The 25,328-nt window shown below is 44.4% G+C and overlaps 1 protein-coding gene across 1 annotated transcript in view; it reads right to left on the bottom strand.

Moving 5' to 3' along the window:
* LOC139227513 (RNA polymerase II elongation factor ELL) overlaps positions 1 to 25,328 on the bottom strand; it is a 96,373-nt gene that overhangs the window by 20,500 nt on the left and 50,545 nt on the right. Inside the window, exons 5-7 of the mRNA XM_070858295.1 lie at positions 24,746 to 25,011; positions 15,826 to 15,950; positions 550 to 664 (exon numbers count right to left, since the gene is read on the bottom strand). Of these exons, the coding sequence (XP_070714396.1) occupies positions 550 to 664; positions 15,826 to 15,950; positions 24,746 to 25,011 (506 nt within the window). The remainder of the gene's footprint in view (positions 1 to 549; positions 665 to 15,825; positions 15,951 to 24,745; positions 25,012 to 25,328) is intronic.

Genomic DNA, 25,328 nt, shown 5'->3' with positions numbered 1-25,328 from the left:
CTGCTTTACAACCAATCAGAATTGGTTGACCTTGATTGACCGCTATATCCTGCAGTCTGACTATACCCAGACGATTAAATTCATCTGCAGCACTGCAAGTGTTGAGCTTCAAAAGATAGCCAAAGAGAGAAAATACCATACTGTAGCCACCAAAAACCCTCACCTCCTTATTCATTTGAATTAATAACGTTCCATTTTTATAATGTGTTCAAACATTATCTTTCACTCACTGTGTCTTCCTATGCCTATTTTACTTCATCCATTTTAACAGCCAGTTAACATACATATATAACTATAACAGTCCACTTCCACTCTCACTTAAAACCAACCTAAATTCCAGATTTGTTCATTTTGGCATTTTCAAAGGCATCCCAGTTCTCACTAGGACTTCACATATGAATACTAAAGAAATTTGAACAAGGCAACCATTTTATTCAAGCCCAAAAGAGCTCTCCAACTATCCAGAGCATATATTTCAGTTGCAGCAGACAGGTTATTGCAGGAAATTACAGTAATGACATAAAAACAATCATAAATGTGACTTTTTACCAACAAAGAATTCTTGACAGGGCTTGATTGTGGTGCAGTTTCCCCTGAGGATTTCTGGAATGGAGAACTGAGCTGAAAACTCTTGGTCTGACTAGAATGTGACGGCTGCCGCTTCCTGCAACAAGGAGACATTGGTTAGAGATAGTCTAAAATGTGAAATAAACAGAGGTCACAACTGTAATGTTTTGTCAGAATATGCTGCAGTGTTCAGTGCGAGATACAAAGAAGTGTTGTACAGTATCTGCAACAGCATACACGTGAACTGAATCTCAATTTTCTTCCTATTCCATAAATTGCCATTTTCTTTAATATAAATGTCCCTAAATAAACCTCACCATTACAGCAGGCAAGAGCTTTAAAGGCAGCGGAAATGAGAGCAGCAGCACGTGTTCAATGTGAACAAGCATGTGTGATTGACAAAGGAGAACAAAATTCTCATGATGCCCAACAAGACTCCCTTCAATTTTTTTTGGGGTGGGGGGGGATGGGCGGGGGGTGCAGCCCCATACCACTCATGCACAGATTTTCCGATTTAAAAGCCAGTGAGCCTGCTGCGCAAGAGCTGCAGAGCACTGCGTAGCTTAAAGGGAATATTGCCTCCGTAAGAAAGATGCAATGTATTTCAGAGGCAAAATGACATTAATTAGAAAGCAAGAAATTTCTGAAGTCATTATCTGCCAGTAAAGTCCTTCAGGCGGTCTGGTCTGTGGTCTACACTCAGCTGACTGATCTCAGCCAGGGCGACAGGAATGCTACAATTGGCCCTAGTGCCCTCAAGCTAGCGAGAGGAACATTCGCAAGATTCCCTGATCTGGATCACTAACCAGTGATCCCCGCCCTAGGTTTACATGTATAATTCAGGTGAAGGCAGGATCAAACTTTGCTGTGATGCCAGTCGTGATACAACCTCAGCACGGGTCATTGCCTTCAGAAGAGGGGGGAAGAAAACTGCGGGCTTCAGCAAAAATTAACGATGCTGCGGGGCTTGATGTTGATAAGAGCCATGACGAACAGATTCAATATTGTGATTGAAAGCAGCAAAGCACGCCAAGGGTGGAGTCTTACAGGTTTCAAAGCCAGCTCAACCTGGGATGTTTAATCTTATGAAGTGCAACAGGCTGAGTGTATGTACCTATTAGGAACCGACTCAAGAACAGATTGAGAACTTCCAGTTGGACAAGGATCAAGTCATTCTTGGTTCTGGCCCTTGTAGCTATTCTGTGACAATTCATGGACTTTTATTGTGACGATGTATATTTTGTCTTTGTGTTTTATTGTGTTGTTATTTCAAAGATGCCCTCTGCATTTCATCTTTTTGAAATTTCCTTTTTAGCTCCGTATAATTTAACGACAACCTAACAAACTCCAGTCTCTTCTTTCCCCACTGCAGTAAGCCAACATTCTTGCAAAAGTACTCAATCTTCTCCATTCCTATAAAATAGTGGGCTCTGCAAGGGGAAACAGGAGCGGGAGTTCGGGCAGTAGAGCGGCCTATAAAGGCTCGAGAGGTGTCGGAGGCCACAGGAGCGGAAGTTCTGGCAGTAGAGCGGCCTGTAAAGGCCTGAGAGGCATTGAGGAGGCCACAGGAGCAGGAGTTCGGGCAGTAGAGCGGCCTGTAAAGGCCTGAGAGGCATTGAGGAGGCCACAGGAGCAGGAGTTCGGGCAGTAGAGCGGCCTGTAAAGGCCCGAGAGGCGTTGAGGAGGCCACAGGAGCGGGAGTTCGGGGAGTCGGAGAGGCCTATAAAGGCCCGAGTGTCATTGGAGGCGGACACAGGAGCGGGAGTTCGGGTAGTCGGAGAGGCCAGCTGGTGCAGCTGCAGCAGGGGCAGAAGGTAAACAAAGAAGTAGAAAAAAATCGAAAGGTGACGTCACAGCCAAGGGGGTAAGTGATTGGCTGATGATTGGCGCGTAGTTTTTCTTTTCTTTTCCTTTATCAGTAAGTAACCTTTATCATTGTTGTTGCCAAATTAAGTCAATCTAAGGGTTAAGTCATGGCAGGAGAGCTCGGACACGTGTCATGCTCCTCCTGCGCTATGTGGGAAGTCAGGGACACAGTGTCCCTGACGACTACAAATGCGGGAAGTATATCCTGCTGCAGATCCTGACAGACCGCCTTGCGGCACTGGAGCTACGGGTGGATTCACTCTGGAGCTTGCGCGTTTCTGAGGATGCCGTGAATAGCACGTTTAGTGAGTTGATCATACCGCAGGTAAAGGTTACACAGACAGATAGGGAATGGATGATCAACAGGAAGAGCAGAAGGAAGGAAGGTAGTGCAGAGGTCCCCTGCGGTCATCCCCATCCAAAACAGATACACTGCTTTGGGTACTGTTGGGGGGGGGGGGGGGATGTCTCATCAGGGCAGGGCAGCAGCAGCCAAGTCCATGGCACCGTGGGTGGCTCTGCTGCACAGGAGGGCAGGAAAGAGTGGGAGAGCTATAGTGGTAGGGGATTCTATTGTAAGGAAAATAGATAGAGGTTTCTGCGGCCACAATTGAGACTCCAGGATGGTATGTTGCCTCCCTGGTGCAAGAGTCAAGGATGTCTCGGAGCGGTTGCAGGACATTTTGAAGGGGGAGGGTGAACAGCCAGTTGTCGTGGTACATACAGGTACCAACGATATAGGTAAAAAACGGGATGAGGTCCTGCAAGCTGAATTTAGGGAGCTAGGAGTTAAATTAAAAAGTAGGACCTCAAAGGTAGTAATCTCAGGATTGCTACCTGTGCCACGTGCTAGTCAGAGTAGGAATCGCAGGATAGCTCAATGAATACGTGGCTTGAGTGGTGGTGCAGAAGGGAGAGATTCAAATTCCTGGCGCATTGGAACCGGTTCTGGGGAGGTGGGACCAGAACAAACCGGACGATCTGCACCTGGGCAGGACCGGAACCAATGTCCAAGGGGGAAGTGTTTTCTAGTGCTGCAGGGGAGGGCTTAAACTAATATGGCAGGGGGATGGGAACCTATGCAGGGAGACAGAGGGAAGTAGAATGGGGACAGAAGCAAAAGAGAGAAAGAGGAAAAGTAAAAGTGGAGGGCAGAGAAACCCAAGGCAAAAAGCAAAAAGGGCCACATTGCAGCAAAACTCAAAGGGCAACGTATGTTAAAAAGACAAGCCTGAAGGCTCTGTGCCTCAATGCGTAATAAGGTGGACGAATTAACTGCACAGGCAGCAATGAATAAATATGATATAATTGGCATCGCGGAGACATGGCTCCAGGGTGACCAAGGCTGGGAACTCAACATCCAGGGGTATTCAACATTCAGGAAGGATAGACAGAAAGGAAAAGGAGGTGGGGTAAGGTTGCTGGTTAAAGAGGAAATTAACGCAATAGTGAGAAAGGACAATAGCTTGGATGATGTGGAATCTGTATGGGTGGAGCCGCGGAATACTAAAGGGCAGAAAACGCTAGTGGGAGTTGTGTACAGACCACCAAACAGTAGTCGTGAGGTTGGGGACAGCATCAAACAAAAAATTAGGGCGACTTTAATCTACATATAGATTGGGCTAACCAAACTGGTAGCAATATGGTGGAGGAGGATTTCCTGGAGTGTATTAGGGATGGTTTTCTGGACCAATATGTCAAGGAACCAACTAGAGGGCTGGCCATCCTAGACTGGGTGATGTGTAATGAGAAGGGACTAATTAGCAATCTTGTTGTGCGAGGCCCCTTGTGGAAGAATGACCGTAACATGGTAGAATTCTTTATTAAGATGGAGAGTGACACAATTAATTCAGAGACTAGGGTCCTGAACTTAAGGAAAGGTAACTTCGATGGTATGAGACGTGAATTGGCTAGAATAGACTGGCAAATGATACTTAAGGGATTGATGGTGGATAGGCAATGGCAAACATTTAAAGATCACATGGATGAACTTCAGCAATTGTACATCCTTGTCTGGAGTAAAAATAAAATGGGGACGATGGCTCAACCGTGGCTAAGGATAGTGTTAAATCCAAGGAAGAGGCATATAAATTGGCCAGAAAAAGCAGCAAACCTGAGGACTGGGAGAAATTTAGAATTCAGCAGAGGAGGACAAAGGGTTTAATTAGGAAGGGGAAAATAGAGTACGAGAGGTAGTTTGCTGGGAACATAAAAACTGACCGCAAAATCTTCGACAGATATGTGAAGAGAAAAAGATTAGTGAAGATGAGCGTAGGTCCCTTGCAGTCAGATTCAGGGGAATTTATAATGGGGAATGAAGAAATGGCAGACCAATTGAACAAATACTTTGGTTCTGTCTTCACGAAGGAAGACACAAACAACCTTCCGGAAGTACGAGGGGACCAAGGGTCTAGTGAGGAGGAGGAACTGAAGGATATCCTTATTAGGCGGGAAATTGTGTTGGGGAAATTGATGGGATTGAAGGCCGATAGATCCCCGGGGCCGGATAGTCTGCATCCCAGAGTACATCGGGAAGTGGCCACAGAAATAGTGGATTCATTGGTGATCATTTTCCAACAGTCTATCGACTCTGGATCAGTTCCTATGGACTGGAGGGTAGCTAATGTAACACCACTTTTTAAAAAAGGAGGGAGAGAGAAAACGAATAATTACAGACCGGTTAGCCCGACATCAGTAATGGGGACAATGTTGGAATCAATTATTAAAGATGAAATAACAGCGCATTTGAAAGCAGTGACAAGATCGGTCCAAGTCAGCATGGATTTATGAAAGGGAAATCATGCTTGACAAATCTTCTGGAATTTTTTGAGCATGTAACTGGTAGAGTGGACAAGGGAGAACCATTGGATGTGGTGTATTTGGACTTTCAAAAGGCTTTTGACAAAGTTCCACACAAGAGATTGGTGTGCAAAATTAAAGCACATGGTACTGGGGGTAATGTACTGACGTGGATAGAGAACTGGTTGGCAGACAGGAAGCAGAGTGTCAGGATAAATGGGTCCTTTTCAGAATGGCAGGCAGTGACTAGTGGGGTGCCGCAGGGCTCAGTACTGGGACTCCAGTTATTTACAATATACATTAATGATTTTGATGAAGGAATTGAGTGTAATATCTCCAAGTTTGCAGATGACACTAAACTGGGTGGCGGTGTGAGCTGTGAGGAGGATGCTAAGAGGCTGCAGTGACTTGGACAGGTTAGGTGAATATGTCATGCATTTGCCCAATGTGGATAAATGTGAGGTTATCCACTTTGGGGGCAAAAACACGAAGGCAGAATATTATCTGAATGGTGGCAGATTAGGAAAAGGGGAGGTGCAACGAGACCTTGGTGTCATGGGACATCAGTCATTGAAAGCTGGCATGCAGGTACAGCAGGCGGTGAAGGCGGCAAATGATATGTTGGCCTTCATAGCTCGGGGATTTGAGTAGAGGAACAGAAAGGTCTTACTGCAGTCATACAGGGCCTTGGTGAGGCCTCACCTGGAATATTGTGTTCAGTTTTGCTCTCCTAATCTGAGGAAGGACGTTCTTGCTATTGGGGGAGTGCAGCGAAGGTTCGCTAGACTGATTCCCGGGATGGCTGGACTGAAATATGAGGAGAAACTGGATCGACTGGGCCTTTATTCTCTGAAGTTTAGAAGGATGAGCAGGGATCTCATAGAAACATAAAATTCTGATGGGACAGGATGCAGGAAGAATGTTCCCGATGTTGGGGAAGTCCAGAACCAGGGGTCACAGTCTAAGGATAAGGGGTAAGCCATTTAGGACTGAGATGAGGAGAAACTTCTTCACTCAGAGTTGTTAACCTGTGGAATTCCCTACCGCAGAGAGTTGTTGATGTCAGTTCATTGGATATATTCAAGAGGGAGTTATATATGGCCCTTACGGCTAAAGGGATCAAGGGGTATGGAGAGAAAGCAGGAAAGGGCTACTGAAGTGAATGATCAGCCATGATCTTATTGAATGGTGGTGCAGGCTCGAAGGGCTGAATGGCCTACTCCTGCACCTATTTTCTAAGTTTCTATGTTAAAACCTCTGTAGTTTTTTTAGGATATGGCAAATGTATTGAATGGATCTTTCACAACTGTTTTCACAAACGAACACTGTAAAGATAAATTCCTATCAGAATAAATGCATCTCTCACTTACTAGCTAGTGAAGGACATGTTATGCAGAAACTAAAAAAATTAAATATTAACACTGAATCAGATGGGATAGATCATAGATTGTCAAGAAATTAAAAGGAAGAAATTAATGATGCTTTATTCGATCATTTTTAGCAACCATAAAAACTGGAGTAGACGGGGACCGGAAAATAGCAAATGTAGTTCTAATATTCAAAAAAGTAAGCACAACCCCATTAAGTACAGGCCAGTTAGCCTACCATCCATAGTGGGAAAATGTTGAAGACATTGCACAGGATGCTGTAAATGAACACTTGGAGTACAGCTATATGGAGCAAGGCTTTCGAAGTAATAGGCCATGCCTGACTAACCTACTGGCATTCTTTGAGGAGGTAGCTAAGCTACAGGACATGGGTAATCCAGTACATGTCGTTTACTTGGATTTGCAAAAGATATTGAAACCAAGTTCTTTATGTGAGATTAGTAGGGAGGTTAAGACTCATGAAATAGATCAGCTGTGTCATCACGCATGGTGTTCAAAGTTGTTGTGCTTGTTTAAAATAGCATGGCACTAGAAACATGGCAAAATGGGAAATCAGATCTCCTGACAATAGCCTGGATAAATCAGAAATGGTGTCAACTGCACCTACTCAGAAACTATGGCCCCAAGTTTCCACATGATTTGCTCCTGATTTTTAGAAGCAACTGGTGTAGAACGGAGTATCTTAGAAATCGGAATTCTCCACATTTAGTTTGCTCCAGTTCTAGTCAGGTAGAACAGTTTCACTTTGGAACAGAATTTTTTTTTCAAAAGGGGGCGTGTCCGGCCACTTACGCCTGATTTCAAAGTTTCATGAGTGAAAACTTACTCCAAACTAACTTAGAATGGAGTAAGTGAAGATTTTTGTACGCTCGAAAAAACCTTGTCTACACTTTAGAAAATCAGGCGTAGGTTACAAATCAGGCGTAGGGAATGGGGGAAGGGGGGTTTAAAGGGAAGTTTACAAACATTAAACACTTCAGTTTTACAAATAAAGTGCCATCATCAATAATAAATGATAAATACATCAATAAATCAACCAATAAATCAATCAAAAAAAAAAAATTGTTTTTTTTTTAAAAATCAATAAATAAAACATTTTCTACTTACTGACTGCAGCACCGGGAGCCCTCCAACAGCGTGCTGGGATGCCCCCCCAGTGTGTCTCTGTCAGTGTCTCTATCACTCTGTCTGTCTGTGTGTGTCTCTCAGTATCTGACAGCGGGGGGAGGGATGGGGGAGAAGGGGGAGGGATGGGGGAGAAGGGGGAGGGATGGGGGGTGGGAAGGAGATTGGGGGGTGGGAAGGAGATTGGGGGGTGGGAAGGAGATTGGGGGGTGGGAAGGAGATTGGGGGGTGGGAAGGAGATTGGGGGGTGGGAAGGAGATTGGGGGGTGGGAAGGAGATTGGGGGGTGGGAAGGAGATTGGGGGGTGGGAAGGAGATTGGGGGGTGGGAAGGAGATTGGGGGGGTGGGAAGGAGATTGGGGGGTGGGAAGGAGATTGGGGGGTGGGAAGGAGATTGGGGGGGGGGAAGGAGATTGGGGGGGGGAAGGAGATTGGGGGGGGGGAAGGAGATTGGGGGGGGGGAAGGAGATTGGGGGGGGGGAAGGAGATTGGGGGGGGGGAAGGAGATTGGGGGGGGGAAGGAGATTGGGGGGGGGGAAGGAGATTGGGGGGGGGGAAGGAGATTGGGGGGGGAAGGAGATTGGGGGGGGGAAGGAGATTGGGGGGGGAAGGAGATTGGGGGGGGGAAGGAGATTGGGGGGGGGAAGGAGATTGGGGGGGTGGGGGGGGAAGAGAAGGAGATTGGGGGGGTGGGGGGGGTAGAAGGAGATTGGGGGGGGTGGAGGGGGAAGGAGATTGGCGGGGTGGGGGGGAAGGAGAGGAGATTGGGGGGGTGGGAAGGAGAGGAGATTGGGGGAGGGAGGCTGAACGGGCCGGGCCCGAGACTTCGGGCAGGGCCCGTCCCCAGCACCAGATTTACAGGTAGGTGGCGTTGGGTCGGGTCGGGGGGGGTGGTGGCAGGGAGGTCAGTTCGGTTCGGGTCAGGGGGGAGGGAGGTCAGGTCGGGGGGAGGGAGGTCAGGTCGGATCCATTCCGGAGGCGGGGCGGGGGGGGGGATGAAAGCGTGTGTCGGGTCCAGTCCGGGGGCGGGAAGCGGGTGTCGGGTCCGGTCCGGGGCGGCGGGGGCGGGTCTGGTCCGGAGGCGGTTTTGGGGGGGGGGGGGGGGGGTGGAAGCGGGTGGAAGCGGGTGTCGGGTCCAGTCCAGGGGTGGGGGACGAGAAGCGGGAGTCGAGTCGGGTCGGGAGGAAGCAGGAGCTGGCCGTGGGAGGAGCCTTATTCACACAGCCCCAGTGAGGCCATTAGGCCAGGGCTAGGGGCTGCGTGCTTCGGGCCACTCCCACAGTTTTGGGCGCCTGGAGCTACTGCACTTGCGTGCCCACTGTAGCGCGCATGTGCAGAGGTCCCGGCACTGTTTTCGGCGCAGGGACCTAGCTCCGCCCCCTACAGCTCCTGCTGCGCTGCGCCGAGGGCCAGAGGACCTGCAGGGAGGTGGAGAATACGGAGGATCTTTTTAGGCGCACTTTGTGGCGCAAAAAACGGGCGTCCAGGTCGGGACTGCGCCATTCTAGGCGTGGCTCGAAACTTGGGCCCTATTAATCTAAAATACGAGTACTAATGGATATTTTTCTGTGTCATATGTTGGCTACAAGGGTCCTACCTGCAATAATTCTGGTATTATTCACAACACAAAACTGCCCCGAATTTGGCAATCTCAATCAGAGAGACCACAGGATGGCTTCCGCAGGAATTGGTAAATATTATACTGGTGTAGTCAAGGATGTTCTTCCAAAATTTTAGCTGAAACCTATTGCTGGGCCATCAATGAGGGAAGTTTATTCTGTATCTAATGCTGGGAGTGCTTGATGTTGACACTGGGAAACTAAAATGGAAAAATGTTCCATTTCCCAACACTAATTACCCTCACCTTCCTAAGCACAAAATTTACTGAAGGTTGAAAAAAACTCAGCATTTACTGTGTTTATTTGCACCCGCAAAGATGTTTGGATAAGTTTACTCAATGTGTGTTTAGTACTAAAGTTACCAAATCTTATTCCCATAAAGTAGGAAAGCTGGAAACAAAAAACTGTTAGCTAGCCCCCATCATCATCATAGGCAGTCCCTCGAAACGAGGATGACTTGCTTCCACGCCAAAAAGGATGAGTACACAGGTGTTTCAATGAAGGACCTAATATCCCAGATCCTGTACTACATCTTGAAGGGTGGAAGATGCCTGTGCGTGGATTTTTTTTAACATGTGGTGGTCATTGCACACCAGCCACCACACGGGCTCGACAGAGCTCGGTCTTGGTCCAGTGACAAGGATTACCCAGGACGACTGGAGACCTGTTCTGTTGCATGGGCCTAGTGCGCACACATATCGCAGTGTGGGCTGGCCCGTGCTGCCCCTGGGACCCTGGCCCTGAACTCACGCCTCTCCTGGGCCCTGATCACATCCCTCCAGTCTCTCACCGCTCCTGCTACCAAGCTACGATATAATGCTGTCCAACATTATTGGTTCTGCCCTTTCACAAGCAGCAATATCTGTAGTTTGTGGAGGTACAAACATGTGCGGTGACCACAGGTGCATTTGGTAAAAGAACAGCTCTCACAGATTAAAGCCTTGGCTTTCAACAGCTGTTCAGCTGCCCATCATCCCGATACTTAACAGGAAACAAAACTATTTAAGCGTATAAAAAACTGTAAATAGGTGGCGATGGCTGAACGTGACCGCAGGGTGCATTTTGGTGGTACACCTTACAAAATTGCACAACTAATGCAACTGCAAAAGTTGGAGAAATTTGAAAATATATGGCTCTAAATCCTTGAATTGCAAATTTCTTCATTTTGGTTTATACTGGCTGAAAATGCATTGTTCTGATCGGGTAGTTTCCATATGCTTACATTCAGTTATTAATGTACACTCAGTCAGCATTTATTAAGTATTTGAGGAAGCCCACATTCAGTATACCACTTCTACAATACTCTGATCATACACACATCCTACGCCAGTTGTAAACATTCTCTGTGCCATTCCATTGCCACAGATCATAGGCCAGTCAGTAGATATGAGAAGGCAGACTGTCTTAAATATTCGACTGATCCAGACAAACACAAATTACTGTGGGAAAGTCCTCCTTACAGGTTTTCTGGTAAAGTGTTCTTTCATGGTAAATAGAGCACAAACAGTCTGCTAACCACAGATACTGGGAAGTTCCAGGCCTGAGATTTATAAACTGCAATTCAATCACAGAGCCCATTGATTGATATAAAGGGCTTTCATCTACAAAAATACCATACAGACAAAACATGGGAACTATAACTTCACATCCGTGATGACTCATATTTTGGCGTAGTTCCCAATTTCGCTATAGTCGTATTGTAGATGTTTGATGCTTGAGAAACGAGAGTTACACAGCTGGTACCAAAACATAAAAAGTATTTTGTGACCATCTTTCACAGCTCAATGGGCCCAAATTTCGCCAGTACAGATTTCTGCCGCACTCACCAGAGCTGCGGTGCTTTTGTAGAAGTTCAAGGGCGGCAAAAATCTTCGGGCCGAGTTTGGCCGCTCCCCAGCCTCTCCTCGGTGGTGGCGTAGCGTGGCAACTGGATTTGGCGGCGGAGCCAGGTCCCGGCGCTAGAGTCTGCGCGCATGTGCAGTATCTCCTCGCCCCCAGAATCTGAGAGTGTACGATGCAGGCTGTGTGGGAGGGGCCGACGCTCGCCGCCCCTATCCCGGCCGAGTGGCCTGCCGCTGCCTTCCCGCACAGAGGGCTACAACAGACAAGTTGGGGGGGGGGGGGGCCAGAGACGCGGAGGGGAAGAGTTTGGGCGGGGGGTGGGAAGAGTTTTGAAATGGCCCGGGGGGGGGGGGGGGGGGGAAGAGAGAGAGAGAGAAAAAAAATCTTCAAAGATTTCCCAGTACTTTAATATCTAGTTACCGTTACCAAAAATATACTCAGTTTAATCAGGCTGATAGCACCTACACCCTGTCCAGTTTCGCTGCTTGGGATTAAAAAAAAAACTAGCATTCCTATCATAACACTGACATTTGGAGGCTACCTGCGCTGATCTCTTAATTCACCGCAGGGGTTTTCAGAACGTAAAAAAGTGGCCACTTACTCGAGTTTGGAGTAAGTTTTAGCTGGCTAAACTTGCTTAAATGGCCAAAACAGGCGTAAGTGGCTGGTAACACCCCCTTTTAAAAAAAATGGAATTAAAATAAAACCTAATTAACTCATTTACACTGGAGCAATTTAAATGGGGAGAACTGTGACTTTTAAGTTACTCCAAAAAAATCTAGCTGCTCCAAAAAAAAGAGCAACTCCTGGGGAAATCTGGGCCCGATGTATTAAATGGCTAGAGATCAAAGAAGATTAATTTCACTTGCATAAGTTCTTAATAAAGTAACCTCATAGTACTTCCAACAGTACACTGGATTATTTCACTTGGAAAAGATAGAGATGGTCACAAGACAGAAAACCTTCCTGGTTGCATCTGGTTCTTTGAATGGGGTATATAGTTTGACATACAATTGTATAATTTAAACCCGAACATTGGTTTAAAATCCAGACAGTTTAATTTGTTTTATAACTTGCAGCTGGTCACCTAACCAAGATGAAGACATTCAACAACTTGTATTTATATAGTGCCTTTCCTACATTACAACAGTGAATACACGTCAAGAAAGTACTTCATTGGCTGTAAAGCACTTTGGGACATTCAGTGGACGTGAAAGGGGCTTATAATAAATGTAAGTCTGTCTGTCTTATCATAGTATAATGTCCCAAGGCGTTTCACTGGAGCATTATCAAGCAAAATTTGACACCGAGCCGCATAAGAAGATATTAAGGCAGATAATCAAAAACTTGGTCAAAGAGGTAGGTTTGAAGGAATGTCTTAAAGGAGGAAAGAGAGATAGCAAGGCAGAGAGATGTAGGGAGGGAATTCCAGAGCTGAAGGCACGGCCACCAATGGTGGAGCGATTAAAATTGGGGATGCTCAAGAGGCCAGGAGGGTTGTGTGGCTGAAGGAGATTACAGAGATAGAGAGGGGCGCTGCGACCATGGAGGGATTTGAAAACAGGGATGAGAATTTTTAAAGCTGAGGCATTGCTTAACCGGGAGCCAATGTAGGTCAGGGAGCAGGGGTGATGGATGAACGGGACTTGGTTTGAGTTAGGACACGGGCAGCAGAGTTTTGGATGACCTCAAGTTTACAGACGGTAGAACGTGGGATGCTGGCCAGCAGTGCGTTGGAATAGTCAAGTTTAGAGGTAACAAAGGCAGGATTGAAGGTTTCAACCATCAGTTTTATGATATTTACATAGAATTTAAAGCACAGAAAAGGCCATTCGGCCTAACTGCGTGACTGTGGGGTGGATACGGCCAGTGACCACGGGCTGTAGCCCAGCTCTGCGCCAGCGAAAGTGAATTTACAGCGGATGCGTACGATCTGTCAAAAAGAAACTTGATAGACTGCAAGTTTCGGGAAACCTGGAATTTGCGGGGTTATTTGCAGCACTTGCAGAGTATGCCATCATCGGCCCCGTAAATTCCAGACCATAATGAGCATGAGTCGGTTCACTCAGAATTTATGAAAATAACCCGCAATTTTTTTTAGATATAATTTTTTAAATAAAACCAGCAGATCTCATAGAATTGCTCATGGTGAGTCAGAGATTATATCATTGCAAGGAAAGAACATGCAAATCCCCACTGAAAGCATCTGGAAAGCATTTTCTGCAATATGCTCAGAAAAGTGAATTGATTTTTGATGCTCCGGAAATATGTATTTATATTGTATAGTCTTTTCCTGACCTACTGAAGATAGATGAAAGATGTATCAAATGGGTGGATTGCTCGATCTATTCAGTTTTCATACTAATGGCTAAGAAACATAAAACTAATTTCCACCTTTCCCTCTTTACTAAATATCGCTGCAATAATGCTTATTGGGCCTGAAATTCATGACCTTACCGCCGGGTACCACTGGGTTTTTTTGACACTATTTCCTGGTTTTGGGCGGCCTTCCATTCGTTGGAAGTTTCATCAGGGCCTTACGCCGGCAGTTTCGAAATACCGTTGGGGAGCGGGCAACACTGGGAAAATCGCTCCCACCCGAGTTTGGTGGGAGCGGTGCTCCGTACTACTTTAGAAAAAAAAAACGCCTAGTCGGAACAGGCTTTCAATGGCCGGTAGGTATGAAACCTAGCAAAAAAAGATAAGTGAACGTTTTTTTCCTAATTCTTTTGCAGCGATTCAGTGGAAAAGGGTCCTCTGAATGTTTTCCGATGTTTTATTTTTTGAAATTTTTTTTTCGTGTTTTCCCCCCTCCCTCGGCCGACTCCAGCCTCAGACTTAATTTGACCAGGACCGCCGAAAATCCACGTGCAACTCCCATTTTTCCTACCAGGTGTTTTTTTTTCCCTCTATTTTTTGACCAAAGTTCCGCCCAAAGTCATCATCATAGGCGGTCCCTCGAACGAGGATGACTTGTTTCCACGAGAGTTCACAGATGTTTCGATGAAGGACCCGATGTTCCAGTCCTGAACTCCAATTGAGGGGGTGGAAGATGCCCTGAATTTTTTTTTAAGGTATGGTGACCGTTGCACATCAGCCACCACACGGGCTTGACAGAGCTCGGCTTTTATCCAGTGGCGAGGATTAACCAAGACGACTGGAGACCTGCTCTGTTGCATGGACCTAGTGCGCACACATAATCGCAGTGTGGGCTGGCCCGTGCTGCCCCTGGGCCCTTGGCTCTTCTGGGCCCCGTACCCTCATTCGCCGCACCTCCGCCATAATGTTCCAGGGCCCAGCGCTCCAGCTCTATTTATAGCCCCGACCTGCAGTGGTGTTCTCACACAGGTCGGGGGGGCCCACAAGTACTGTCATATAAGGCACAACATGACAAAGTTCACAAGAAATTATTAAACTTGCCTATATAATAGTATTTTGTTCCAAATAAAAGTCCTGAATTCCACATATTTATTTAAGCAGAACCTATTCGTGACACTGGGGCCGAAACTGATCAAAGTACCGTCGGGATCTCAGCGGTCTTTTTGACTAAATGGGCGGAACTTGCCTTTCATCAATTTCGGCCCCAGTGTCACTGATAGGTTCTGTTTAAATAAATATGTAGAATTCAGGACTTTTATTTGGAACAAAATACTATTATATAGGCACGTTTAATCATTTCTTGTGAATTTTGTAATTTTATGCCTTATAAAGCATATTGTTGGTGAGAATCTTTGAGAGAATTAAAGATGTCAGGCAAAAAGATTTTTCTAAAAATATTTCATGCAATTTTGCTAAAAATATTTCATGCAATTTTGCTAGCTCCCTTCATTACTGGCGGCTTTTGTTAACTGCTCATTGCTGATTGCATTGTTTGGATGCATCGTTCGCTTTTCATTGATGTTTATGCACCTGCTTCGCATTCTCCCAATTGGTGCCTTATCTAACTGACCGATTGACATTCATTGCCATTTTATCAATGTGAAATTTTAGCCAATCATATCCAAGTGACACAAATATATTTAGATTTCTTAACCTTTCTTTTATCGACAGCAATTGGCTTCCTGGCTTTATGACACAGGCCAGTTTAAACACAGCTTCATCTTAGCAGCAGTATAATACACCGCGAGTTACAATATAATTCCCGTGTCATTATAAACTCACACTTCATACCACTTAGCGTAAACAACACCATGGGAGAGATATTTATAGAGTTCCCATGACATTGCTCAAGCACAGTCTGGTTATGATGTCTACTTGCGAAGGTGGAGCTGTGGCTAGCCCTGGCCAATCCCTCTAATTGGTCTCTAGATATGCCGATTTAAACCACTTCCCTACAGGCTTGGACAATGGAGAGTGGTTTAAATGGGCATTTTTGGAGATCAGTTACAGGCTAATTTGCTGGGGGAATTTCTGTAGATTTGTAGCTGCTTATAAATCTCGGAATCCTGCCCTTCTTTGGTGAGAGGCTAGGTTAAGGTCTGAAAACTTAGCATGAAATGACAGGTCTTCTCTCTTTTAAAAAAAATACTTCAGACACTTCGAAGTTCAAGGTCTGAAGCACGAGCAAAGTGCATTCAATACAAACTTTTCTTTAAGAGTTAGTGATGTATAAAAGTCTACCTTATTAGGTGCCTTCGTATCAATTGTTTTTCTTCGTCACTATAGCCAGGCCAATCCTGTTGGACTTCCTTGTAAAGGTCATCTTTTAGTGTATAGCTGTTGTCCTTTGCATTTAACTTTGCTACCTATAGTGAGAAAGTAAGATGCATGGTCAGAACAAAATAACCAAATAAGCAAGCATTTTATCTGAATTAGAGCCACCCATTCAAAGTACAGTTTTTTGTGCTTGGGTGATTCGGGAAAGAAAAGTCATGTAAACAAGATTTTTTTTTACTATTGCAGAGTGAAATTCCAGAGTGTGTTCTTACAAGTTCCAATTGAATAAAAATTATGTAAAGCCCATTAAGTTTAATTTCAGTAAAGTGAAAGCCTTAAAATTCAAATTCATCCTCCTGAGTGCACAAACCGTGCAGTGCAAAGTAACATCAGCACCGGACTAAACCTATTCACCATTGAGATCTTTATTTCAGAGTTTAAAATGTATTGCTGCATGCTGCTCATTCTACAATCCTGATCACTGACTGCATATTAGGACATTACTCTAAATGAGTGTTGCAATGTAAAATATTTGAGTCAATTAAGATCACCTGAGGTTAAGAGATTTTTTTTTTTTAAAACACAGTGGGAGAAATTCAGAAGTGGCACCAACTCTTAAAAGTGGAAAAAATTATAATTTTTTCTACTTTAAAAAAATTCAGGAGTAGCGCTCCAGGAAGGAAGTGGAGCACTAAATCAGATATTCCAATTCCTTCCTGGAGCGCAATCGGCAACAGGCAGGTAACAAGTGGAGCAGAGTTGCACACTAGGCCATGCAGCGCTGTTGGATTGAAAGGTTCCTACCCTCTCTTAAAGGGAAAGGCCATCGGTGCAGGCCCTACAGGAAAAAAAACTTACCTTCTCCCCGACAGCAGCTACGATCCCACCCGATCAGCCCGATGCACTGAAGCAGAGTGCCAGGCTGATCGATCGTGGGCAAAGAAGACCGTCCAAAAACCTGAGAGAGAAAAGGTCAATTGTTTTTGTACTTACCTCAGCCACCTCGCCTTTAAGTATCAGCCCAAAAGCGCCCGGCTTCCCAATAGATGCCTCCTGCAGCTGCCGGTGTTTTTGCCCCGGTGATGCTACAGGGGGTGGAACTGAAGTTCGGGTCTGGGGCGATACGTACGCTGATGACGTCTCGATCTCTGGATGAAGGAGATCGGGGCGCAATGCTGTACCACCACCGCAAACCACCGGCTGAATATGGCGGGAATCGATGTCATCACCGCGCCCAGTCGGAACACGGTTAAGCGCACCATTATCGCTCCCCCGGAAGAGATAACGGGAGGTGCTAAGGAGGCCAATTTCTAGACCAGTGTTAAGACACAGGCCCAGAAATTGCGGTTGGAGGCATCCCGCAGGCGGATGCCTCCGACCGCAAATAAATTTACGAAAGTACCTGGTGGTCCCGGAGGAATGAACACTTCGGCTCCAAGGCCTAAATGCGCAGCTCAGCGCAGAAGCCCACGTATCCCATCAGCATAGACGCATTACTAGGATCACGTTGGCCAGACCACCAATGAACATGGAATATTCTCATTGATAGTAATGGTGAGTTCAGTTTGTACGGAGCTCCCATTACTATAAATGGGGATATTCCCAAAAATACAGAAACACAATACATCAATAAAAAACACCTCACATATTTAAAATTAATGGAAATTGAATTAAATGTCTTAGGCCTGTTTTTACCAGGCGTAAAGAGTTGGGGCAAATAGCCCAACTCTCCGCCCACGGAGGCCCTTTTCCTTCGCATGCGTGCGATCTGTCAAAAGACATTTTGACAGAGTGCAAGTGCTGAGTTTAGGCACATGTGCTTCGTGCACCTAAACCCGCAATTTACAGCCCACAGTGTCAGCTGTGGCTCAGTTGGTAGCACCCTTGCCTGAGTCAGAAGGTTGTGAGTTCAAGTCCCACTCCAGAGACCTGAGCACAAAAATCTAGGCTAACACTCCAGTGCAGTACTGAGGAAGCCCGCTGTACTGTCGGAGGTGCCGTCTTTCGGATGAGATACAAAGCCGAGGCCCCGTCTGCCCTCGCAGGTGGACGGAAAAGATCCTATGGTAATATTTCAAAGAACAGCAGGGGAGTTATCCCCGGTGTCCTGGCCAACCCGGTATCCCTCTACCAACATCACTAAAAAAGCACAGATTATCTGGTCATTATCAGTGCTGTTTGTGGGATCTTGCTGTGTGCAAATTGGCTGCCGTGTTTCCTACATTATAACAGTGATTACATGTCAAAAAAGTACTTCATTGGCTGTAAATTGCTTTGGGGCATCCAGTTGTCTTGGACTATAAACACAAGTCTTTTTCTTTTAAGACATGGAATGCCACATTCATTTTTAAAGAGAAGGGAATCAAATTCTAGCAAAGATTTTCCCCTTACTGACAAATTCAAATAATCTTAAATGTCTTCCAAATTTTAATTTAAAGGACTTTATGCAAGAGATTGTGTTGTTTATTCCTTGATCACCATCAAGCCAGGAAACTAACCCTGTTATAATGCAGAGTGCAAATGGACATAAAAAGCATACCCAAGAATGAGGTATGAAACTAGGGCTAACTGAATACTTAACACCAAAAGCAGCAAGCTCTAGTCCCACAACCAACACATCAGAGAAAAGGTCTGTAAGCTCTACCATATCCTGTCGAGGGTGGTGGTGGACAACTCGGTAGCCAACAGGAGGAGGAAGCTCCATGAATATCCCCAATCGTGGTGTAGCCCAGCATGTGAGTGCAAGAGGCACGTGTGTGTGCAAGTGCCTTCAGCCAAAAGTGCCGCGTGGATGATTTTATTTGGTTCCCCTACCCCCACAGGCTCCACCTTCATAGATACAGGTGTCTAGCGAATTCAGTTCATGCCATGTGATATTAAGGGCATTGGACAACATCATGGCTGTAGTACTGAAGACCTGTGCACTGGAACGAGCCTCTCCCCCAGCCAAGCTGTTGCAATACAGTTATGGCATTGGCATCTATTTGACAATGTGGAATATTGTCATTATTCACATCATCATCATAGGCAGTCCCTCTGGGTCGAGGATGACTTAAAATGTATGGCCAATATGAGCAATAACAAAAAACAGGATGACTCTAACCCAGCCAATTACCACCGTCATTAGGTCAGGAGTGAGGTATTTCACTGACAATTCCAGTGTTCAGCTCCATTCACAACTCCACTGATAATAAAGCAGTCCACATTAGCCGACCTGGATAATATTCAGGCTTCGGCTGACAAATAGCAGGTAGCATTTGCTAAGCGGCTGGTAATAACCATCTCAAATAAAAGCAAGCCAAGCCCTCTCCCCTTGAGCTTCAACGGCACCACCAACGCCCAGTTACCCACCATTAACATCTTGGGAGCACCATTGACTAGTAGCTGAACTGGATCAATCATATCAATACTTGGCTACAAGAGAAGGGTAGAGGCTGGCTATACCACGGCAAGTGACTCAAATCCGCCTGACCCCTCAAAGCCTTATCACCATCGACAAGGCTCAAGTCAGGAGTGTGCACTATTTCGAAGAAGAGCAGGGGAGTTAGCCCTGGTGTCCTGGCCAATATTTATCCCTCAATCGACATCACTGAAAACAGATTATCTGGTCATTATCACATTGCTGTTTGTGGGAGCTTGCTGTGCACAAATTGGCTGCCGCGTTTCCTACATTACAACAGTGACTACATTTCAAAAGTATTTCATTGGCTGTAAAGCGCTTTGGAACGCACAGAGATCGTGAAAGGTGCACTATATAAAAGCAAGTCTTTGTGTCTTTGGTGGCTGAAACCCTCATGGTCCTGAAAGTGGATGGAAGTTTTGCATGTAGGATTAAAATTTGACTGATGATAAAAAGCCACAGGATGTGAACACAGGAGAATAATTTGTATAAAGATAAATCCTGAACAGTCTGCAATTGTCTGCAATAATCAGTCATTCAGAGCAGTGGCTGAACATATTAATTTGCGATGTTGAATCGACAGGGTGAAAACACTTATTAAAATAGTAAAGGAAGAGGGATGTTGTGTGTGTTATTCTTTGACATAAATCGACCATTTCAGTCATTTTTGTTTCACGCGCATTAGAATTTTTTTTCTATAATGACCAAGCCGAAACCAAGCAACTTTAAACATGACTGACTGCAATTTTTCTTCTTTGAATGTAAACAGAAAATAATAAAGCTACTCAGAGTAAAAGGAACAATCTTGCAATCAACGAGAGAAAAAAAGAGCAGGATTAACAGTTGAGATTGGGGGATGGGTCCAGGACGGGTGTGGAGACAGACACTGGGCTGAACTGACTGATTACAAGCTGAATTCAGGGCTGAAGAGTGGTGCAAACAGAGCCCATCAATTGGTCTAGCGGCAGTAGGGCCAGGAAGTAAAGCAATGGAACCGGTTAACGTGTCAGGTAGCCAAGGGACTTCCTTAAGTAGGGCTGCAAATGATAAAAAAAACATTGGTTTGGACAGTAGCAAAGCTTCCATTGAGTGGGGCCGGAAAACCAATGAGGGGGTTCAGGTTGGGGAGCAGGGCTCTGAATGAGTTGAGTGCCACTGGGGTTTTCATGGAGTGAGTTTGAGAACTTTTTTTTAAATTGCATCTGGGATTGGAGTTAGAATTGGGGGAATGGGAGAGCTAAGCAATGAGAAGAGAATGTTTTTTCTAAACTTAAAGTGTAAAACTTGGGAAATAGCAAAAACAAAATGGTGGGCAGATATGAGGAACTTGCCACAGTGCCACAAGTGGCAGGAGGTCTGAATAGTTAGTGTTATCTATCAGAAGTAATACAAGCGACAACAGTAATAACATCTTTAACGAAGTAAAATGCCCCAAGGCGCTTCACAGAGGCATGCAGAAAAGCAGGCACTACCTCTTGGCATTATTATTACCAAAGTATTATTAAATTGTGACAAAAAGATAAGTGAGAAAGAAATGAGAGAAAGTTTGTGTGTACTGGTGGAGAGATAAGTTGCACAGTGATGTTTCTAGTTCAGATCAATTAAAGTCAGCAACAATTCTGTAAATAGGCACAGGTGAAAAGATCTGACATTGTTTACATGTACATACATGCTGATCTTGAAAATATCAGCTAAACCAATTCTGCATCAGATTGGGAACAGGTGGATTGTAACCTATTTCCAGAGGTCATACAGGTAAAACAAGTGGAGTGGCAAATGTTGTATCCATTATGACTCTGCTGTCAGGCTACAGATACCACTTGCATTGAGGTGTTGAACGTTACCTAATGTTCCTATTGGCAAGGAGTTTCTTCCTCCATGTTATATTCCCTTTGAAATTAATTTGTGTTAATTAATTATGTGATCTACCAATTAGCATTTTATTTTTTTCTCTTAAGGTTTCTTAATAGCATGACAACACATCTGTATCTTCTGAAAATAGATTTCCACTAAACCCTTTGCTCAGTCTAACCAGTACACCTGCAACATTTTCTCGAAGTGATGCAAACAGTCTTATAACATTGTACAACACCTAGAAGAACTCATGTGAATATACTAATTGCTGCAGCAACAGGAGTCAGAGTGTTAATTTTTTTATATGTGTGTGTAGTTAGCTACAATACTAGGTTTTACAAACCTAAGAGTTTCAAAGACAGGATTCACTGAAAACTTGGAAATTAAAATCAAAGGTTGAATGACTTTAAAAATATATTGAAATGACTACGAAACCAGTTTAAAAGCTGTATACTAGATTAGCTAAAGCAAGCAATCCTACACAATAATACGGGCTAAATGGAATGTAGCAGGAAATTGAGAATCACATTCAAAATTGTGACAATCTTATCAAAAAACTCGGTAATGGTACACTTCGTGACAAACAGAATATTGTGTTCAACTAAATAATTTTATAAAAATACTTGGCAATACACCAACATACATGACACACAAGTTGTGCAATGGTTTCACACCACCCACGTCCCTCCAACTTTAAATGATTTGCTGTGTTACAGAAGGAATACAGCAGAACAGTTCCCCCACAGTGAGCGAAAAGTGGGCTAGCAATTTACCTTCAATCATTTCTGCAAAACCCTCGGCGGTGGCCTAAAAGTGGCAGAGTGTGAGACATGACAATAGGGAGTCAACTGAAGTGAGAATGTGCACGGTTCAAGAGAAGGGAAAGACAGAGAACAGAGCAAGTATTTTCATATCAGGACTAAAAGACCATTTCATGAGGCTTTATGCTGAAATGAAGACGGTAGTTGTACAATGTCTTACACTTTAAAATCAGGTCATGGCTCCCACTTCTATCAGAGGATTTGCTGCCAATCACCATAGGAGACTTTCTTCTTTCCTCCCCCCTTCCTGTAAAACCAATTCAAGTGATTATCCCCAGTGTACTGTAAATTGATATTTAAATACATGGAAGCGACACTCACAGTTGATTGTACTATTTGGCTTCAGAAAACTGAAAGCACTGAAATTTTTGTTTTACAAACTTGTGATTTCAGAAAAATCAGCAGAGTTAATTGTAAAATAGAGATTAGAGAAATATACGAAATTACTAAAATTGGTCTTAAATTTTGGTGCAGAAATTGTGCAACCTAAAAACTATGGTTCGCTAACTTATTAGAAGTACAATATTTACACTCACAGTAAGGGCCCATTAAAAAAATTGAATTAACTTACTACAATTCATAATGGTCAAAGTGAGAGACTGGTTCTTAACTACTCTAAATTTAGGTACTACATAAGCTAGCTGGAGCACAATACTCCTTTCATTGGACATCTTTTGGGTTACAATGGCTTTCAACTTCAATCTTGTCAGCCATGGTTAGTCATAGCACTCGTGCCTCGGATGTAGAAGACCATGGCTTCAAACAGCACTCCAGAGACTTGAGCACACATCTAGGCTCACACTTCAATGCAGTACAGAGGCAGCACTGCACTGTCGGAGGTGCTGTCTTTTCAAAGAAACATTAAACTCCAGTCTGCTCCCTCAGGTGGACGTAAAAAATTCCATGGCACTATGTGAAGGGCAGGGGGTACTGTTGGTGTTCTGGCTAATATTTATAAAAATAGCAGTAGGCGGCCATTTGACCCCTCGAGCCTGCTCCGCCATTCAATAAGATCATGGCTGATCTGACCATGGACTCCGATCCACTTCCCTGCCCGCTCCCCATAACCCTTATTGCTCAAAAATCTGACTATCTCCGCCTTAAATCTATTCAATGACCCAGCCACCACAGCTCTCTGGGGCAGAGAATTCCATAGATTTGCAACCCTCAGAAGAAATTTCTCCTCATCTCAGTTTTAAATGGGCGGCCCCTTATTCTAAGACAACGTCCCCTAGTTTTAGTTTCCCCTAGGAAATATCCTCTCTGCATCCACCTTGTCAAACCTCCTCATTATCTTATATGTTTCGATAAGATCACCTCTCATTCTTCTGAACTCCAATGAGTACAGGTCCAACCTACTCAACCTATCTTCATAAGTCAACCCCTTCATCTCCAGAATCTACCTAGTGAACCTTCGCCGAACAGCCTCCAATGCAAGTATATCCTTCCTTAAACACAGAGACCAAAACTGTACGCAGTACTCCAGGTTTTGCCTCATCAATATCCTGTTCAGTTGTAGCAGGACTTCCCTGCTTTTATACTCAACCCCATTGCAATAAAGGCCAACATTCCATTTGCCTTCCTGATTACTTGCTGTGCCTTCGTACTAACTTTTTGTGTTTCATGCACAAGGACCCACAGGTCTCTGTACTGCAGCACTTTGCAAGAATGCCTTCTGGAAATCCAAATATATCCATTGGTTCCCCCTTATCCACCCTGCTCATTACATCCTCAAAGAACTCCAGCAAATTTGTCAAACATGATTTCCCTTTCATAACATCATGCTGACTCTGTTTGATTGAATTATGCTTTTCCAAATGTTCCGCTACTGCTTCCTTAATAATGGACTCCAGCATTTTCCCAACGACAGATGTTAGGCTAACTGGTCTAATAGTTTCTTGCTTTTTGTCTGCCTCCTTTTTTTAAATAGGGGCGTTACATTTGCGGTTTTCCAATCTGCTGGGACCACCCCAGAATCCAGGGAATTTTGGTAGATTACAACCAATGCATCCACCATCTCTGCAGCCACTTCCCTTAAGACCCTAAGATGTAAGGTATCAGGTCCAGGGGACTTGTCCGTCTTTAGTCCCATTATTTTACCGAATACTACTTCATTAGTGATAGTGATTGTATTAAGTTCCTCCCTATCTATAGCCCCTTAATTATCCACTATTGGGATGTTTTTAGTGTTTTCTACCGTGAAGACCGATACAAAATATTTGTTCAACGTTTCTGCCATTTCCCTGTTCTCCATTATTAATTCCTCAGTCTCATTGTCCAGGGGACCAACATTTACTCTATCCACTCTTTTCCTTTTTATGCACCTGTAGAAACTTTTACTATCTGTTTTTATATTTCGTGCTAGTTTATTTTAGTCGTTCTTTGCTGGCTTTTAAAAATTTCCCAAGCCTCTGGCCTCCCACTAATCTTGGCCACATTGTATGCCTTTGTTTTCAATTTGATACTCTCCCTTATTTCCTTGGTTATCGCTTCTCTTGCAGTCTTTCCTTCTCATTGGGATATATTTTTGTTGCGAGTTCTGAAATGTCTCCTTAAATGTCTGCCACTGCTCCTCAACTGTCCCATTCTTTAGTCTCTCAATCAACATTCCGAAAGCAGATTATCTTGTGATCTATCTCACTGCTGCTTTGTGGGACCTTACTGCGCGCAATTGGGCGACCACATTTCATTAAATTACAACTGTGATTATACTTCTAAAGTATTTCATTGACTATAAAGCGCTTTGGGATGTCCTGAGGTCAGGAAAGGTGCTGTACAAATTCAAGTTCTTTCTTTTTATCCTTCTCACCTGGTCCAACACAAATGACAGTTCAGCTTTGTCCTTTGGGTTTGCTTTCTCTCTCTCCAACCACAGAATAAGTTCAGGCTTTTTATATGGCTTCAAAGCCAAAAGGTGGATGACACGATCTCTAAGAGGCTTTTGGATAACGGCACTGGCATGGTTTTTCTTCAACCCAAAGCATGGATTCATTGTGGGAGAGTGTCTTCTAAGCAGAATGCCATCGGAAGCTGGGCTAGCGGCTTGCTTTCGAATATGGACTGGTTTGCGCGTACCTAGGAAACAAAACCGGATTTTAAATGGCGGTAAACATGCTGGGCAACCAAAAGAAAACATTTATAAACAAGGCCTTCTTTATATAAAGGAGGATATAACAATGGGCTGTGATGAACCAGTAGACTACTGAATGGACTTATATACAATACTTTTATCTGCTATAAATTAAGGATTTAAACATTACCAGTTGTTGGATATTATGGGAACATGCCAGGTACTATACAGTTTTAGAAAATTAAATCCAGCAGCTAAACCCTAACAACCTACAATTATGTCTGTTGCTTCAATTTGCGTAGCAACTGTTCAGCAAATTAAA

Source organism: Pristiophorus japonicus, chromosome 17, assembly GCF_044704955.1.
Source record: "Pristiophorus japonicus isolate sPriJap1 chromosome 17, sPriJap1.hap1, whole genome shotgun sequence".
Classification (NCBI taxonomy): domain Eukaryota; kingdom Metazoa; phylum Chordata; class Chondrichthyes; family Pristiophoridae; genus Pristiophorus; species Pristiophorus japonicus.
This window is presented reverse-complemented; position numbering and strand designations above follow the sequence as displayed.